The sequence below is a fragment of the Magnolia sinica genome, chromosome 9 (genome assembly GCF_029962835.1).
Source record: "Magnolia sinica isolate HGM2019 chromosome 9, MsV1, whole genome shotgun sequence".
NCBI lineage: Eukaryota > Viridiplantae > Streptophyta > Magnoliopsida > Magnoliales > Magnoliaceae > Magnolia > Magnolia sinica.
The window spans coordinates 46,471,491-46,491,664 of record NC_080581.1 but is presented as its reverse complement, the minus strand read 5'-3'; the positions used below and the strand labels follow the sequence as shown (position 1 = coordinate 46,491,664).

Here is a 20,174-nt window from a genome sequence, read left to right as displayed (position 1 = left end):
GGACATGGACAAAAAATGAGGCAAATCCAAAACTCAAGTGGGCCACACGACACAAAACAGTGAGATTGAATGTCCACCATCGAAACCATCGCAGAGCCACAAAAGTTTTAGATTAAGTTAATATTATAGTGTTTTCAGTTCATCCCAACAGGAATGACCTTGTTAATGGTTTGGATGGCATATAAACATTACAGTGGAGCCCGGGGAGGTTTTAATGGTAGACATTTCCTTTCCCACTTTTTCCTGTCACGCAACCTACTTGAGTTTTGGATATGCTTCATTTTTGGGCCCATTTCCTAACATGATCGGGCAAAATAGATGAATGGGGTGGATTTGTGACAAACATCATGGTGGGCCCACGACACCAAACTAGCTTCCCTGTAAAGGAAGTTCTTGCAGTAGGCTTTGCATAGACCTTGACTAGAGAAGTGGGTGTGAAATGGCAGTGGGGTGCACCTCAACGTATGTGTTGTATATCTACGCCGTCCATCTATTTTTTCAGCTTATTTTAAGGCATCGACTGAAAAATGAAGTAGATCTAAATCTCAAGTGGACCACTGACTACACCACAAGAAACAATAGTCATTCACCATTAAAACTTTGTGGGCTACAAAGGTATTGGATCAAGTTGATATTTATGTTTTCCCTTCATCCAAGTCTATGTGACCTTATGAACAACTTAGATGGCAAATAAACATGACGGTGGACCCTAAGAAGTTTTTAACAGTGGGTGCTTAGTGACCATTATTTCTTATCGTGTGGTCCACCTGAGATCTGGATCTGCTTCTTTTTTCGACCCATCCCATTAAGTGACATGGCAAAACAAATGGACGGCCTAGATGTACAATGCATGCATTGAGGTGGGCCCATAGAATCACACACATGACACACTGCACGTTTTGAAAGCCGCAACTTCAGTTGCGTTTGGAAGTCGTAAACAAAAGGGGAAAGTGGGAACTTACCCTGACTATTTTTCAAACCCTGAAAAGATGTCAAGAGGCATCTTCACCAGGGAAACGCAAAAATCGGCCATTCTTTCCAATAAAGTAGAGGAATTTTCGATGAAAAATCCTAACAAGATTACTACCCAGTCACCGAAATCTCTAAAATCCCTGGAATTGAAGATTTTTTAGGTTATTAAAACAAATGCTGTGCTGAAACTCCCTGTAAGGTGTTGAAAAAGATTTTTTTCAAACAGATTCGAAAGAAAAAAAAAGGTATTTTCTTTTTTTATTTTTTTTTATTTTTATTTTTTAGTTTATACGCTGGACCTTCACTCGATTTTATCACTGAAAATCAGCGAAAATTTGAAAATATCGGCGAAATCTCACCATTATCTGGAAGATAAACGATATTTGTGGTTTTGGGTTTCGTTGAGCTGGCGACAACGAAATTATCGGCGATAAATTTCGCCAACAACCTAAACACTGGGTGGGAGCTCTGTTCAGCTCACATTTTGTTAAGAAAAAGAGGCTTCACTCGCTGTTTCTAGGATCTTGGTGTCGGTGGGCGGGGATTGTTTTGAGATCATGGTATGATCTAAAGACCCGATGGCATTTGTTGTCAGTTTCAATGGCTTCTCCGACAGGTTGGTGATTCCGGAGGGTGATGGAGCGTGGATCCTCGGGTACCCTCGCGGAGTTCCGTCGATTGTGCACAAGGGCGGTAGGCCACACGTTGCCCCTATGGTCACACGTGCTACTCACTAGGCCATCAACCTGCAATTGGAGCAGTTTCTTCCTCGATCCCTTTGGACACAGGTGATTCCATCCTCGAGGGGGCCGGGCGCATGCCATGTGCATTCAGTCTCAACAACACTCCTAAGTTGGTGGACAACCTTGGCCCCTCTCAAGTCCCTCGTGTTTCTCCTCCCGAGCCCATCTATATTCTCGTCACCCATTGGGATGTCATCAACTCTATTGCTTTAGCTACTTTGGGTAAGGATCTTGGTCATGCCCCGACACGTGGTGGAGAGAGAGAGAGAGAGAGAGAGAGAGAGAGAGAGAGACTTGAAGATTTGAGTTTTTCAGGAATGTTATGCATTCAATTTGAATATAGTTGCATTAGTTTAGTTAGACAATGCATAGCTTAGGACTCTACACAAAGAAAACCTATTATGTGCACTTTTTTTTTGAGATGTTATGATTTAAAAGTATGTATTAAGGTCTTTTTTAACAATCCTTGAAATTTCATTGAAAAATTCAACCATTTTCCTAATGTTTCCTCACGTTTCCCAAACAGCGCGATAAATTACCTGATACAAATGATATATTCTGTGCAATAACCAATACATATATGTATCCCAAGGATGTGATACGTAATGCGATACTGACATTTCGCACTGGCTGTGATGATGACTTTTCTGAGGTTGGCTCTTCAACACTTGGTAGCTCCACATCTTACCCCAAGACGGATGTTGCCTCTCAGTCGTCATTTGAAGCTAGGGCTTTGATAAGATGTATGGCGTCGGTCACTTCGTAGCCAGATGGCCTTCTTGAGTCTTGTGGCTTTGCCGACTTGCTTGTTGAGGCTCCTCTCTACTTGACACGTGGCCAAAGTCAAGCCTTTGATGGTTTCAAGCAATTTCAAACCAAACATTGTCTCGAGCTCCTCGCTTGTGGTAAGATTGAGGATCTCCACTCTAGCTTTTGATCTAAACCTTTCCCTCCCTTGTCTCCTTCATCACCTACTACTATCAACCTTTCGTCCTTCTATCCCTCCTAGCCCTTCCGGTCCTTAACCCTCTCTCCTCTTTCTTTGGTTAGCAGGCTCCTCCTCTTCCTGAGCTAGGTTGGGCTATGGTTTTAGTCAATTTTGATTTACCTTCTCTTCGGCCTGTTATTTCTTCTCCTCACTCCCCTTTAATTGATGCCCCCCCCCCCCCATTGAGATTCTTGACGTTGCCCCTATCCAAGTTCGTTTTGAGGATTCTCAGCCTATGGATCTCCCCCCAGTTCCCCCTCCCCTGACCTTTTCCCTCTATTAGGCCCGACCCCTTCCTGTCCAACTTCAAGGACTCCCATCGGATTGGGGAGGCCTACTTGGATTTTTGGACATCTGGGGGAATGTCCTTTGAGGAGCGTGAAGAGGACTACATTGCCCTATTTCAATTTCTCGAAGAAAGAGGTGCTAGGGCTGCAACTATTTAAAAAAAAAGGGCCCAAGGTCACCTAGATGTTAGAGGGAGCTTGTTAATCTAGTGTCACTCTGTCAACTATGATGGTGGATGTGGGTCCATATCTTTAAAGAAAGGTCAAAGGGGAGAGAGTCATTGTCTCTATGAAGATTCTATCTTGGAACATTCGTGGTCTTGGCAGCTCATAGAAGAAGGCCCGTGTCAAGGAAATGTGTCAGAAATTTGAAGCTTAGATTGTCTCGATCTAAGAAACTAAATTTCAGTCTATAAGTAAGTTTGTTATGAATTCTCTTTGGGGAATCTATCATAAAGATTGGATTTCCCTTGATACGAATGGCTCTTTTGGGGGTATCCTTTTTGCCTGGGATTCTACTCGCTAATGTAAGGAGGATTCCCTCATTAGAGTTCATTCTGTTTCTGTAGTTCTTATATGCCTCTCCACGAGTTTTAAATGGGTTCTCTCCTTGATTTATGGCCTCTGTAAAGCCTATTTGAGGCATCTTCTTTGGGATGATCTCAATTCTATTCGGCAAAAATGGTTCCTGCCCTAGTGCGTTGGAGGCGACTTCAATGTTTTTATTTTTTTCCTTTGAAAAGTCTAACGGTAGTCGTCTTACCAAGAGCATGAAAATGTTCTCGGATTGGGAAGGGGCTAATCCTTGCTTGACGTCAATTTCACCTGATCTAATGGTCAATTGGGGATTGATGGGCATGAGCAATCTCCTGAGGATAGTTTAGTAGTTTCACCTGTCTCGATGGTTGCATAATATCTTTTTGAGCTTCAACAAAGAATTATGGAATACCTCAACTATGATGTTAATCTAGGTTTGAAATCTGTTCATTTTTCTTTGAAACAACAATTCTTAGCTTTTGGGTCACCAACAAATTTGCGACAGAGGTTAAAGATCCATACTAGACAAAAACTTTAATTTAGATTTAATGATTTTTTTTTTTTTTTTTTTTTTTTTTTTTTTTTTAAAAATAATAATGAATGCATCAGTGAATTGCATGAAATGGTTATCGGTGAAGAAGTTTCGTATCTTACCCTCTGAGGTATCACATGGAACAAAATTTGAGATTGTCTCATCAAGGAACACAAAGGGTGATGGTGATGCAGGACCGATGCATGAACTATGTAACATGTGAGATCAAATAGCTGAATTAAGATATTTAACAAAAAAACACAAACATCGCTATAATCATCACAAATATCATGAAAATCAAAAGAAAACCATGCATAATCCTAGCCTAAGCTACCAATATCGTAACTCAAGATCATTAAATAAAAAGAAACTAGGATCTAATGGATGTAGGGACATCCAATTAGCATAGGATATAGTCTATTTCAAAATAGGAAACCTAATACAACCTAGGGTGAAAATTAGGGTTTGGGTAATTTGGGAAAGTAGGAAAATTAGGAGTCTTAGGTTTACGGTTAGGGTTTCGATTGTGGATGGACGAAGATTTGGGATTGAAGAATTAAGAATATGAAGAAAATACCTAGATGGGGAAGAAAAGACAGGACGGTGTGGGGATAGATTGAGACCTCGCACATTCGTTGATGAAGATTAGCCTCGCACCAATCTTCTTTCCAAATCGGATGGTAGTATCTTCAAATCACATGAAGATGAGGGAAGAAAGCAAAAGCTTTTCTCTCTCTCTCTCTCTCTCTCTCTCTCTAATCACGAAATTCAATAAGGGAGAGGTCATACGCCCTTCTCTTTTTATAGATCCAAGAAGTTTCAAAAATTGCAAAAATCCCCGTCTTGTGAACTTTAACGAAAATAGCCATAGTCTAAATAAAATGAACTAAAACACTCATAATGTGTTCAAATATAAAATAATAAAAAACTAAATCCTAAAATATGATAAGGTCTAAAATTAATGTGGATGATCAATGATCAATGGCCCGATCATGTGATACATGCGATCTAATGGCCCGATCGTCGCGTCCCTCCGACCCAACTGTCTGGATCGCCCCATAAAGCAGCCCATGTGAATCTTCCCGTGTGGGGTCTTCCAGATGCTCGCACATGTACATGGGGTCTTCAGCACGATCACGGGTACTCGCCTAGCCATAGGGAAATCGGTGCGGCCTGCCTCCTCTGATACCTACGTAAGAGTGTACGTGACGTGATGTCCTCACCAACTCTCATCGGCTGATAAGAGTTTGCTAGATTGGCTAAGAAGAGTTCGCCTCTAGCGAACTAAAACTCCTGTGGCGCTCCAAAATGTCTGGATCTAAATGCTGTAGGTCGTCCTCTGTAATCCACGTACTGTCTGAGATCGGCCTGTGCTTCCACTTGACAAGGAATTTCTGAAATCCTCCATGTCGAGTGGAAACTGCTTGTGTATCTAGTATGTCTTCTAACTGTTTGCTTCGAGCAGGCAAGGAAGGTACATGTGGTAATGGTTCAGATGATTGGTCAGGTAAGGGCCACCATGGATTTGGGACTAGGTCATGGTCTGTGGATGGATCAAAAGATGAAGTAGCAGGACCCTTGTATTGTACTAGATCTTCTACATTAAAAGTAGAACTAATTCCCATGGTACGTAGAAGGTCTACTACATACGCATTAGGACCCAGTTTCTGCATTATTTTGTATGGTCTTGCACTACGCGCTTGTAACTTTTTAACGGCCCCATGTGGGAACTGTACAGGCCTCATGTGAACCATGACATAATCTCCTACTTGGAATTCATGAAACCTGCGATGAGAATCAACAAACGCTTTGTATTTTTCATTACTTACATTAATTCGCTTCCTGACCTCACTATGCAACTCATGTATATGATGTGCAAACTCATGTGTGGACTTAGATGGCCTATGGGACACAGACATAGGTATGAGATCTACAGGTTTCCTAGGTTTGTAGCTATGCACAACCTCAAATGTGCCTATGGACCTATTGATGGAACTATTATATGCTAATTAACTCGGCTATAGGCAAAACGGTATCCCAAGTTCGGACGTGATCACCCAGAAGATATCTAAGCAGATTTCCAAGACTCCTATTGACAACTTTTGTTTGACCGTCTGTTTGAGGCTGATAGGCAGATGAAAATTAAAGCCTTGTCCCCATCATGTGCCATAGTGTCTTCCAAAAATAGCTCATAAAGCGTACATCACGATCAAACGCTATGGTCTGAGATAGACCATGTAAACGCACTACTTCCCCAAAGAAAAGCTTAGCCATATTAGAGGCATCTGACATTTTCGAGCATGGAATGAAATGGACCATTTTAGAAAAACAGTCCACAACCACAAATACGGAATCATGTTTCTTGATAGTTTTCGGTAAGCCCAACACGAAATCCATACTAATATCCTGCCATGGAGCATGGGGTACTGGCAAAGGCGTATACAATCCTGTATTTTGCTTCCTCTGCTTTGCTAGTTGACAAGTCCTGCACTGCCCGACAATCTTGGCTACATCTCGCTTGAGACTTGACCAATAAAATCTATCCTCCACAAGGGTGATGGTCTTGTCCCTCGCCAAATGACTAGCTACCCTCCTGCACGAAGTTCCCAAACTAGGAAATCACGGAGGGAGGTACGAGGAATGCAGAGTCTGTCACCTTTAAATAGGAACTTGTTGATGATGACAAACTTGTGACTGTTGGTCGATTGACCGTCTCGCAGTGACCCATACAACTCACCAAAGTCTGGGCATGTAGGAAACTTTTCTCTCAACCGATTAAACCTAGTCATTTCCACTCTCATACTTTGGAGTAGCGCCACATGACGACTAAGGGCATCAACAGGTTTGTTATCGACCCTAGCCTTATGTTTAAGAACGAAAGAGTATTCCTGAAGAAATTGGACCCATTTAGTATGCCTAGGGTTTAGTTTCTTCTGGGAACTGAGGTAACGTAAGGCCTTGTGGTCAGAGAACAAGACAAATTCTTGTGGTAATAAATAATGCCGCCAATGGCGTAAGGATTGGACGACCGCATAGAACTCTTTGTCATAGGTGGAATATCATTGCTTTGCCTCATTCAACTTCTCACTAAAATAAGCAACGGGGTGCCCTTCCTGACTGAGCATGCCACCTATACCTATCCCAGATGCATCACATGTGATCTCAAAGACTTTAGAAAAGTCTGGAAGGCGCATGACATGGGCTTTGCTCATCTTGCCCTTAATTTCCTTAAAAGCTTTAGAGGTAGCATTAGTCCATACAAACTCCCCTTTCTTGATGCAATCCGTGATGGGAGCCATAATGGAGCTAAATCCTCTAATGAATCGCCCATAAAAAGTTACCAAGCCATGAAAGCTTCGCACCTCATGAATATTGCGCAGTTCAAGCCATTCAACTATGGCACTGACTTTCTCGGGGTCTGCTCTCATGCCCTCAGATGATACGATGAACCTTAAGAAGATAACACTCTTTGATATAAATGTACACTTCTTAAGGTTAGCATATAGCTTTTTAGTTTTGAGGACCCTGCAAACTTACTTCAGATGGTGGAGGTGTTGTTCCTTTGATGTGCTATAGATAAGAATGTCATCAAAATACACCACAAGGAACTTACCTATAAAGGGTCTCAACACTTGGGTCATCACTCTCATAAATGTGCTCGGGACGTTAGTCAAGCCAAAGGGCATGACTAGCCACTTGTATAGCCCATCATTCGTCTTGAAGGCTGTCTTCTACTCATCTCCTAGGCATATATGTATTTAGCAATACTTGCTCTTGAGGTTAATCTTTGAAAAGATCGTGACACCTGCCATTATGTCTAACACATCATTAAGACGCGGTATGGGAAACCGGTACTTGACTGTGATTTTATTGATCGCTCGACTGTCCGCACACATGCACCATGTGCCATCTTTCTTGGGCGTGAGAAGTGCTAGCACGACACATGGACTCATGCTCTCTTAAATGAAACCCTTTCTGAGGAGGTCGTCTACTTGCCTCTTCAACTCTGCGTGCTCTGTAGGATTCATTCGATAATGATGAAGGTTTGGTAGAGTCGAACCAGGGACAAGATTAATGGCATGCTGGATGTCCCTTATGGGTGGAAGCTCGTCTAGTAAGTCCTCTAGAAATACATCGTGAAACTCATCCATAATTGGCTTCACCTTAGGGGGTCCCTCTACACTAACCTCAGGTGTAATTTCTCTCGCAATCCACTATAGTCTCTCTCTCAAACTTGTTGACGTTGATTACATGGTGAGACTTAGGTTGGGATTTCCTCGTATCCCTTGGGTTACTCGACTTTCCCCTCAGTTTTCTTCTTCGCATTGCTTTTTGGTGGAAGAGGAATTAGAGATAATTTTTTTCTTTTTGCTTGATGCATGAATGAACATACATTTGAGCGGCCGTATAGCATCACATCGTGGTCAAATAGCCAAGGTCGTCCCAAAATGATGTGTCCAACGTCCATAAGTAAGATGTCGCACCTCAACAAATCTGAATAGGATCCAAAATTAATGGGCACGAGACATCGCTGGGTAACAGGTATGGAAGATGCATCCACCTATGATATTCTATAGGGCTGAGAGTGCGGTTCAAGTTTCAACCCCAAATGGGATAAAGTGCTAGTGGAGACCCCATTAGTACAACTGTCACTATCGACGATCACCTTGCAATTCTTCTCTTCACATTTTGCATAGGTGTAAAATATTGTAGTCCGACGCCAATCATCATTCTCCTTAGCATTGGTCAAGGCGCACCTGACTACTGCAAGTGGTGTGGTCTTTTCTCCTTCTACTTCTTCATCACTAGCACCATTGACGTTGGGTTGATAAAATTCTTCTTCAAATTCGCCTTGTTCATCTCCTTCTTCCTCACCATCATCAATTACCAGGGTTTTGTTCCTCTCTTTCGATGGACATTGATGCGCAAAGTGACTAATCTCATGGCAATTGAAGCATTGCGTTTGCTCACCTTCCCTAGAGCTAGCACTCGCTATCCCCTTTCCTTTGACATCTCTAGGGTTGGGTTGGGACCTAATTTAGGGCCTAGACTGACTCCCCATGTTAGGCTTAGCCCCTTGAGAGTAAGTCTTGACACTTAGATCCCGAGAGTCATAACGCTTACCAATTGGTGCCTTGAGGTAGTGTTCAATGTCTTGCACCACATGATATATATGCTCCAATGTACCAACATCATGAGAATAAAGTTCTCGTTAGATCTCAAATCAGAGGCCATCCTGAATCTGGACAATGTAACCATCAGGTCCTCAATGTCACATCGCATCATGTACTCCTCAAACTTAGCGATGTAATCTGGAACAGTCATGGATCCCTGGCGCAAAGCCTGCGACTAGTCTAGGAGCCTCTGACGACAAGAAAAAAGGGAGATACTTTTCTTTAAGGACCTCTTTCATGTTGGCCCAATGCATAACTGTGGGCTCTCCTTTCCTTTCAATTTTAAACTCCATGTTAGTCCAAAAAAGTTTGGCCTGACCCACCAACTTCATCTTAGCAAATCTCACTTGACGGTCATCAGACATATCATACCACTCAAAATAGTGGTCCATGTCTGCCAACCAATCAAGGAATGCTTTGAGGTCCAAGCGACTATCAAAACTAGGGGCGTCAACTTTCACACCTTTCATGACTTGTGCATCTGGATTATAACGCTCATAACGTTCCTCACGTGGTGGTGTCACGTGTGCTCGACCACGGCCAATGCCTTGGGCACGATCATGCTCCCGCCTATCAACTTAATTTTCAACCTGAGATTGAACGTCCTCCCCAGTGTCGTGGTTTGCCTGTAAGGAGGCCTCAAGTTGATTGACATGCGCATTGGTCGCGGTTAATTGAGTGGCAGTGGTTCTATTGTGCATTTCAATGGTCGTCAGACGATTATTGATAGCATTAAGGGCCTCGACAAGCTGCTCTAGATTCATAGTGGGATGTAGACCAAAACCACGTCCTGAACGAGTGGGCATACACAAGGAAACCCTAGATGTGACTCTAACCTGTATGTGACACAAAAATCCTATATGGCCTAGATCTATATGGAGACTCAATAAAACCTAGAAAAAAGGGTTGAGTAAACTGCTCTGATACCAAATTTAATGCAGGACCGATGCATGAACTAAGTAACATGTGAGATTAAATAGCTAAATTAAGATATTTAACAAAAAAACACAAACATCGTTATAATCATCATAAATATCATGAAAATAAGAGAAAATCATGCATAATCCTAGCCTAAGCTATCAACATCGTTACTCAAGATCATTAAATAAAAAGAAACTAGGATCTAATGGATGTGGGGACATCCAATTAGCATAGGATATAGTCTTTTTTAAAATAGGAAACCTAATACAACCTAGGTTGAAAATTAGGGTTTGGGTAATTTCAAAAAGTAGGAAAATTGAGAATTTTAGGTTTAGGGTTAGGGTTTCGATTGTGGATGGGTATGAGAAAGTTGGGTTTGGGAGAAGACGAAAATTTGGGATGGGAGAATTAAGAATCTAAAGAAACACCTGGATGAGGAAGAGGAGAAGATGGTGTGGAGGTAAATGGAGACCTTGCACCTTTGTTGATGAAGATTAGCCTCGCACCAATCTTCCTTCCAAATCGTATGAAAGTATCTTCAAATCGCATGAAGATGGGAGAAGAAAGCAAGAGCCTCTCTCTCTCTCTCTCTCTCTCTCTCTCTCTTAATCACGGAATTCAATGAGGGAGAGGTCACACGCCCTTCTTTTTTTATAGATCCAAGAAGTTTCAAAAATTACAAAAATCCCCGTCTTGTGAACTTTAACGAAAATAACCATAGTCTAAATAAAATCAACTAAAATACTCATAATGTGTCCAAATATAAAATAATAAAAAACCTAAATCCTAAAATATGATAAAGTCTAAAACTAATGTGGACGATCAACGATCAATGGCTCGATCATGTGATCCATGCGATCCAATAGCCCGATCGTCGCATCCTTCCGATCCAACTGTCTGGATCACTCCATAAAGCGGCCCATGTGCATCTTCCTAGTGTGGGGTCTTCCAGATGCCCGCATATGCACATGGGGTCTTCAGCATGATCATGGGTACTCGCCTAGCCACAGGGAAATCGGTGCGGCCCGCCTCCTCCTTTGATACGTACATAAGGGTGTATGTAACGTGATATCCTCATCAGATGGCTTTTGCATGGTTATTGAGGAAGGACAAGTTCCTGACCTTAGACAACCTAAGGATGAGAGGGATGGAGATAAGTAACATATGCTCCTTATTGTCTTAAGGAGGTCAGGGAACTATTTGTTCATGTTTTGTGAGTTTGCTTCATCTACATGCAACCAGTTAAGGAGACATTTTGAGGTGTCTTAGGTCATGCCAGGATCTCTATCTTATTGCTATTATTATTTTTCAAGCTTGGGGGGAGTCTATTTGGGGTGGAAGAAACAAGTTTAATGGCACCTCATGATGCTTGTTGGGTTATGGTCAATCTGGAAAGAGCAATGCAACAAAAATTTTCACAATGTTGAATCTAAAAGGGTGGATGTACATGGGTTGGCGCGGTAGAAAGTCATTAAATGGACTCTCGTCTCTTCGGCTTTTCAGCATTGTAGTTGAGGAGAAGTACTTAGTTTGTTGTAATTTTGGATGACCTCTTGTCAACTTCTCTGATGTTTTGTTTTTGGTTTCTTGGCTTTCGATAAAAGATCTCATCTTTATATAAAAAAATTGACTATTTTGAAGTCCTCGTTAGTGCCCAAAATGGTAGAAAAATAAGCATGCATGCCTATTTCCTAATTAGTGTATTTCCTATTGGAGACCTTTAGAGGGCATGATCTATGGTCTTTACTATTGTTTCGAAAGTCATCATCCAAGACTAAGTGAAAGAGCCAATCAGAAATTTGTGGTGTCACAATTAGAGTGTTTATTTCCCAATTAGGTAGGAAGAAATGACATGATGGGGAAGAAAACGAAGAAAGAAGAAGCAAGTGATGACATCAAACTATCCAGTCTGATAGCAAGTGAAGCCATAAGGTCTCAACCTGAGGATGGGTTCTCTCTAACTAGGGAAAAATTGATGTGGGAGCATTTCATCACCTATTTTGTGGACTACTCTTTAGTAGCCAAACAACTTCCAAATGGCAAAAAAATTGGTAAACATTAGATAGCCTATCAAGTTTCTGCTTTTGAGCTAGTGATGAAAATCATGGTTGTCTAACCAACAAATCTAGAAAACTGGTGCTGAGATAAAATTTGTATGGTTAAAATTCAGAATAATACTCGAAGAAGTGAGATACGTTTAAACCAGAAAATTAGGTTAAATAAAACTTCCTTCAGTTCTATAAATATTTGGTATGTGCAACTACACCTGAATTTGGAAGCACAATTTCCATTAATGCATATTCTAAGGTGAAAGGCAGGCTAGATGTATCGTTTTTGTTTCCATAACGAAATTTTTTTTCCTCAAAATGACTGGTGGATGCTTATCTAAAATTTCTGCTTTCTCAATTTACACCTCCATTAACATGTATCCTTGTTGGCATAGCTTTTCTTGTCTTTTTTAGAATGTTACTATTAATAATAAACACATTTTGTTGAATGGTAATTATAAGCACATTGTTTAGAATTTGGTTTAAAAAGATTGAAGGAAGGGAGTTTCAATTATGCTTTTTCTTCTTTTTTATTCTGGAAAATGATGTAATAATTTTAATACCTTTTTCTGTTTTATGCAGTTTTGCCAGCCTTCTCTGGAAATGTGCCTGGAATTCTGAAATCTATATTTCCGTTGGCAAAAATAACACGCCTAGGAAATTGGTAAGGGTATAATGTTGTTTTACATATTATGTTACATACTTGCATGATGTTCGAATTATCTCCGATATTATCGAAATATCTCCAGCTCAGCGATACCGATAACATTGGTAGCGATACCGATAACGTTGGTAGTATCAGAAATTCCAGGTATTAGCAATGTATCGATAAGTATCATCAACGTATCAATATCACTAACATAATTGCCAATATTTTCAACTATGTAAATTCTAGGCGTCGCTTGTATTGCCAATGCAATATCGCCAATGTAATATCGCCAATGTATCGCCAATATTTTCGACTATATAAATTCTAGGTAATGCTTGTATCATAAGTGTATTGACGATATTTCAATAATATCGCCAACGTATTGATATCATCAAAATTTTGTTTATTAGAATTTTTTTTTATATTTCATGGTCACATGGTTATATGTATTGTTCAATTTGTGATCGATAATATTGATAATATCTCGATCTTATCGATATCGCAACATGTGCGATATTGAGACCACAATCTTTCGTTTCCTTTCCAATTGTTGATGATTTCTTGGTGAAATATCATGTGTTGTTGATATTTTACAACATTGATGGATATTTGGATAGAAGGTTGGATGGTTAAATAGGCCGGATGGGATGGTTGGACTGATTTCTTACAATAACATATGCTTTTAAGGCCCCATTAAATGGAAACCTGTTATGTATGCATTCTTTTTGCAATTTTTTATTTCTAAATATACAAATATGCACATTTTAACATCTCCTGAAGTTTCGCTGAAAATTCCACCATTTTCCCCATGTTTCCTTGCATTTCCGGTTATCAGTGATATCAATATTGTTTCCGTATCCCTGGCCAGCGAAACTTGTAGCGATACCGATACTTAGAACACTTGCACTACATACATGTCAACTCACAATATTCACAATTGAATATTTTTTCGGGGATGAGATTTTATTTGTCGATTGCATAGTGGCATTTAGAAGATACCATCTAATGAAATATGTATGTTCTTTCGTTGTCATCCTAGATGGACATAACTTTGTTTCTGATCTCTGCATCTTGTTGTTTACATGCAACCTTAACATGCAACATCCAATTCAATTGTTATTATTCTTTTAAAGGTAATTGAAGAGGAGAGAACTCCCAATACTGAGAGAGGGCGCCCCCTTCTTTAGCTAACCTTTTTTTTTTTTTTTTTTGTGACATAATTTGCATCACTAAGAACATGAGCAAATGAAATGTTTAACCATGATGGTGAGGTGAAGTAAAGATGATCAGTGTCACTAACTTCAATGACAAGTTCATGTGCCACCTCAAGAAGGTGTCAATTGTTTCTCTCAGCAAGACACTTTTGTTGAGGGGTGTATGGACACATAGATTTGTGATTCAATACCATTTTCAAGTAAATATGACTGAATTCTTATCCAATGTGCTTGTAGAGAGAGTGTAGTTTGTGTGAGTGATCCAAGGTTCAATCCTTGGGAGTGTTACCTTGGAAAAAAATAGAAAAAAGAGAAAAGAATAGGAAAAAAAAAAAGGAAATTCTGATCCAATGTACTCCCCCGCCATTGTCAGAACACAAGATTTTAATTTTTGCATCAAATTGATATTGAACCATCTTATAAAAAATCTTAAAGAATGAAAAACTTCAGCTTTAGTTTTAATAAGATAGATCCAGGCCGCAGAGAACAATCACCAATAAATGAGACAATATTTAATCCAAAAATAGAAACAACATGGAATGGAACCCAAACATTTGATTGAATTAAGGAAAAATGAAGTTATACATTTTATTTGAACTGATAGGAAAAGAAGCACTACAATGCCTAGCTAGTTGACAGAACTTGCACTAAATTTCTTGCAATTTATTAGAAAGAAACAATAAAGGAAGAAGCAATTTCAAGGTAGATAAAGGTACATGTCCTAAACTTCGATGCCAATATGTTACTCGATCTAGGCGTTCCGTATTTATTACGATACGGTCATAAAGGCCAATATGTATAGGAAACGGCTTTGACCATTACGCGGTCCGGGGGTGAAACGGGGCAGTTGGTTTTTCGGGACCATATCGGCCGTTACGGGTGCTGTAACAGCAGGTACCCTCGTAATGGTAAAAAAATGGCCACTTTTTTATATTGAAATCCATTTTCTCCTCTCTTTTTTTTTCCCCAAAACTCTTCTAGATCAATCTACATTTTGACGACTCTTATTGTAGTTTTTAGGATTAAAACCGTAGTTTGAAGCGATTTGGGCGAATAAAAGCTCCAAGGGCCATTTTTTCAAAAAATCGAAAAAAGTGGTATTTATGCATTTTTTTTTTTCGATTTCTAGTTCTAATGCTTTATTGCAATGTGTAAACATTAGAGACATATAACCATGTTCATAAATTCACTAGATACCTCGATACAACACTCTCACCAAAAAGTGGACTATTATGCTACCATAAACTTGTTAAAAAAAAAATGAATATATATATTTAGAATACTTACATTATTCTAGAGTTTTTAGATGTTTTTCCAGAATTTTTCAGGCAAAAAAAATAAAAAAAATCGACCGTTACAGGGGTCCTAATAGTTGTTACGCCCCCATATCGGCTATTACGGCTGATACCCGTATCGGTAATGGTGGTGACCGTTATGGCCACTATTGCTGCTATGAAATACCTTGGCCTCGATCCTTATTCACATCAACACTACAAGAAGACTAAAATGCAGATGTAACATAGATTGATGAATGAAACAAGTAGAGTTAGTACTCTCGTGACCACCCCCAATTGTCCGTCCAATCTTTAGGTATTGAAAAACAAGATGGCATAGAAAAAAGTTACACTGCAGTTAAGAGACAACAAGACTACTAATAGACGAGATATTTTTACATAGTTCCGGAGCATGTAGAACTGGGGACAAATACAATGAATGAGAGAGATTTATGGATTATGTATCCTTAACCAATGTTTTCAATACTAGTATAGATGGATGTATCGCACCCTTGGGATATGAAAACATATTGGTTATCTCATGGGAAATATTGGATGTATCGCGTAATGTTTCTCCATTTTTGGGAAACATTGGGAAATTGGCTGAATTTTTTAATAAAAGTTTCAGGGATGTTAAAAAAGGCATCATTACACACTTAAAAATCAAAAGATCACAAAACAAGTGTACATAATAAGTTTCCTTTTGTATAAGGTCGTAAACTATGTGCTGTCTAACAAAAGTGATGCATCTATATTCAAAATCAATTCGTATGCAACCAATGTTTGCAGTATCGATAATATCGGCAAATATTATCGGTATCGTAGTTAGGAGATATGATACAGGCCTGAAATTTAGAAAATTTCATGTATTGCACAATGTATCACATGTTATCAGTAATGTATCTCGTTTAAAAAAAGTTATCGGTAATGTATCACAGTTTGCCGATGGTATCGTGATATTATTGTCAATTTCTCTTTGTAAAGTTTCCGTGTATCGATGATATTTGTTGATATCGACAGATATCGTCGATATTTTACAGGAACGAACCACATTTCTCCCAAAAACCTATTCTACATCATTTTTTCCTCTATTTTCTTTCAATCTTTCCTCTTATAAACATATTCTAGTTTAATTTTGGTTAGACCTTTGCAATCTTTTTGTAGAAAAATGTAGATATCAGAGCAGAATCAAGATTTGAAAGGAATTGGGGCTGGTTCTCATTTGGTGAGTTATTTTGCATTTTGATCCATTTCTTTTAAATCATACAAAATCAGTGTGAAAAGGTTTGGAATTCCTTCATTTTTCATGTTTTGCATGGAAAATCAAGGATTTGAACCTTTGATTTCGAGATTTGTGGGTAGGTGTGGTCCGATTTAGGGGAAATTGGGAAAATTCGAAATTTTCATAATTTCTTTCAAATTGCTTGCAATATTATACTCCAAACACGAAATCAAACATGCATGAGGCCCGATCTACTGATTCACGAAGTTTTTGGGAATTTTTGGAAAAATAATTTTTAAATTAAAAATAATAACAAATTATTATTATTATTTTTTTTTGAATTTTCATTTCTATCACATGTCAATTAAGTCAAATTTCATAGTATTTACGAGTGTTTGCTGAAATGATCATCATATACACTTTAATTTCGAAATTTGAGGGTATGAGGTCCGATTTGTGGGAAATTGGGGAAAATTCAAAATATCTCCAATTTCTCCCAAATTGGTTGCAATCTTACACTCCAAACATGAAATCAAACTTGTATGAGGTTGGCATGATCTACTGATTCATTTATTTTTTATATTTTTCAAAAATTTTTAAATTAAAAATAATAAAAATTTAATTGTTTATTTTGTTGGTTGTGTTTCCATCTCATGTCTTCTTACATTTATAATTGTTATGAATTCACTTTGAATATAGAAGCATCAATTCAATGAGATTACGCATAGCTTTGGACCCTATACAAATGAAACCTATCATGTGCACTTGTTTTGTGATGTTATAATTTAAAGAGATTTTTCCCATAAGTTGCCTATCTTTTGGTCTACGGACTGAAAAACTGTTACTTTTAAACTCTTTCTCCATAACAACCTACTGTTTTCATATACAAACTTTCTACCACTTGGACAACTTTCGACTAATTGAAAGGTTCTGTTAATCGGGAAAATGACAAATTTGCCCTCTTTACAAGTGACTAACCATGCTTTTACTTTGTTTCATGTCCAAAACCCATTTCAATGTGTTTGCATATGGTTTTGAACATGTTTGCTATTCTGTGCATGTGCCCGTGTTTGGTAAATTTTGTGTCATTGTTGCAAACGTGGTATAATTGGACCAGATCTGATGCAGGACATGAAAATTAAATATGATATGCGAGATTTCAGGCTTAAGATCACGTTAGTTCAGAAGCAATTACATAAATTCCATATCCCACATGAAAGTCCAAACATTCAATTAAGGGGAATCTATGCGGGTCCAGGCCTACATATGATAAGGCTGGATTAATGAAAATTATGAACCAAACGATACTCAAAGATAAGAAATAATCATCCACACATGCTTAGTAATCAGTCCCTAATCCAAGGTACTCAGAAATTCCAATTTGGGGAACCCTAGGGTAAGAAAAAGGGCATAAAATTGGAGATTTGAGTAATTTAGGGTTAGGTTTAAGTATTTTGGGTGAAAGCGGAGTGAAAGAGAGGAGAGAGACGAACCAGAGAAGTACCACACGCGTGGACAACAACAATGACCCCGACGCACATGCGTGTGATCCCGGCCGCACGTGTGTGGGGCCCACTATTTAGAAAAAGGCCACCTTGGCCCTGGTCGGACAGGGATGGACTCCAAAACCCTTAAATCTCAGCTTGATCCGATATACGGTTTGTGTGTGGTGCTCCGCCAAAGTTTCAGCTCTCCTGTAGGGCCAGATTCTGAAATTCTGATGTGGAGAGGAGAATTGCTGCAATAGATGATTGATTTGAAGTGTAGATGATGGGGTGAGATGAGAAGAAGGGATGGTAGAAGATGGGTAGTAGAGATGGCGATGGATGGGGGCGAATCGAGATAGATGTGGCTTCGCACCACGACAGTTAATCCTTAGATGAATGGAGGGCTTCGCACTCAATTAGGCTTCACAACTCAGAGAGTAGGAAAACGCAGAATATTTATTAATCTTCAATGAATCAAACGAACTACAAGGGGTGCCTATTTATAGGAAAACCTTATACCCCAAAACTCGCGCCATGTGCGCAACCTATTGCTTGGCGATGAAGTAAACTAAAATAAAAACCAAACAAAGGAATCTAAAGCGTTCATGATGTTCTAAATAATAACAATATGCAAAACCTAAAATATGAAATCAATCCGACTAGTGGGCTACGATCATGAGATCCCATGGTGGGCTTTTCTTGATTTCAGGCCCACTCTTTTGAATCAAAACTTCGTCTCCTAACGTTGTCATCGATCCAAATCGACGGTGGGGTCCTTCTGGCATACGTGCGTAGGGGGCGGCGTGCGTGCGCGTGTGCGCGGTGATGTCCCCATCAAGATCCTAATCATTCATCATATTAGCCGCCTCATGGAAGGATGCGACGCAAGTATAACATGGTCCGTGGTTCATCATAAAGGTAGATAATCTGGAGATTAGCATACCATGTGTACCAAGTCCAAGAGTACCTTGTGTTAAGACCTAGTTGCTAATGGATCAAGTTTCAGTAATTGGAACCATTAATGTGTTTTGTGGCCCCACCATGGATGCTCCACGAGATGGTCCTTATGTAGACCAATTTTTTGAACGATTAAGATAGTCCTATTAGGAGCATTCCACTCCATCTTCACATGCACATTTATATGCGGCATGTGGGGCCCATCATATTCTTTTATGAAAAATCTGATACATCCATCATTTTCATACTATGAATTTATTATTTGGGTCAAATAATGATCCCGATCTGAAGCTCAGGTGGGTCACATAGCAGGTAAAAATGCATATTGAACCATGGCCTTTCAAACCATCATTTTCTTGTTGTTGGACCCAGCTTTGTATTGAATTTGCCTGGGTTTTTGCACACGTCCTAAAATGAAATGGCAGAAATGATGGATGGTTTGGATTTACGACAAGCATCATGAAGGTGGGCCCATCAGATTTAATGGTGGTTGCATGAAAATGTCACCTGTCACTGACGTGTCAGATGTGAGATGTGGGTGTGAAATGGTCCTCATTGTGTTTCTTTGCAAAAATCCGAGCCTCAATCATTCTCCTCACGAAATTATGATTCAACCTCGGGACAAAATTATCCAGATCCGAAGCTAAGGTGGGCCACACGGCAGATAACAGTGCATGTTGAACCTACACCCTTCAAGCTTGCATGGTGCCACCAATATTTTAAATCAGGGCAAAATTTGATAGTTATGTTGAGGCCCACTGGGAATGGCCTTTTGAACCATTGGGAATGCCTTTTCAACAGTTTGAATGGCCTAAAAGCATTCAAAAATAGACCATTGATAGTTTCAATGGTAGCAAGTCACGACCAACTTTTTCTTGTCATGAGAACCACATGTGCACTAGATCTGCATGAATTTTGGGTTCATGACCTAAAATGAGGTGGCAAAAATGATGAATGGCTCAAATTTGCAACAAGAATGATGGAAGCTGGGCCCACCTCATTTTGCAGATTTCTTAAAGTAAAAGTAAAGTTTCGCTTAAAAAGCTGAAAAAGTGTAATTTCGTTAATATGATAATACTCTGGTCAAACTGCCTAAGAGACTCATGGTGAGCGGTTCCAAGGCTAACGGTGCAAATAAAATGCTGTTTTGGAAAAATAATTTAAAAGTA

General features: G+C 39.4%; 1 protein-coding gene across 4 annotated transcripts in view; it reads left to right on the top strand.

Annotated features, from left to right (window-relative positions):
* Positions 1–20,174, top strand: part of LOC131255408 (alpha-N-acetylglucosaminidase-like) — a 169,818-nt gene that overhangs the window by 25,299 nt on the left and 124,345 nt on the right. For all 4 annotated transcript variants that reach the window (XM_058256113.1, XM_058256114.1, XM_058256112.1 and 1 more), the window contains one exon: positions 12,785–12,866. In XM_058256113.1, the coding sequence (XP_058112096.1) occupies positions 12,785–12,866 (82 nt within the window). The remainder of the gene's footprint in view (positions 1–12,784; positions 12,867–20,174) is intronic.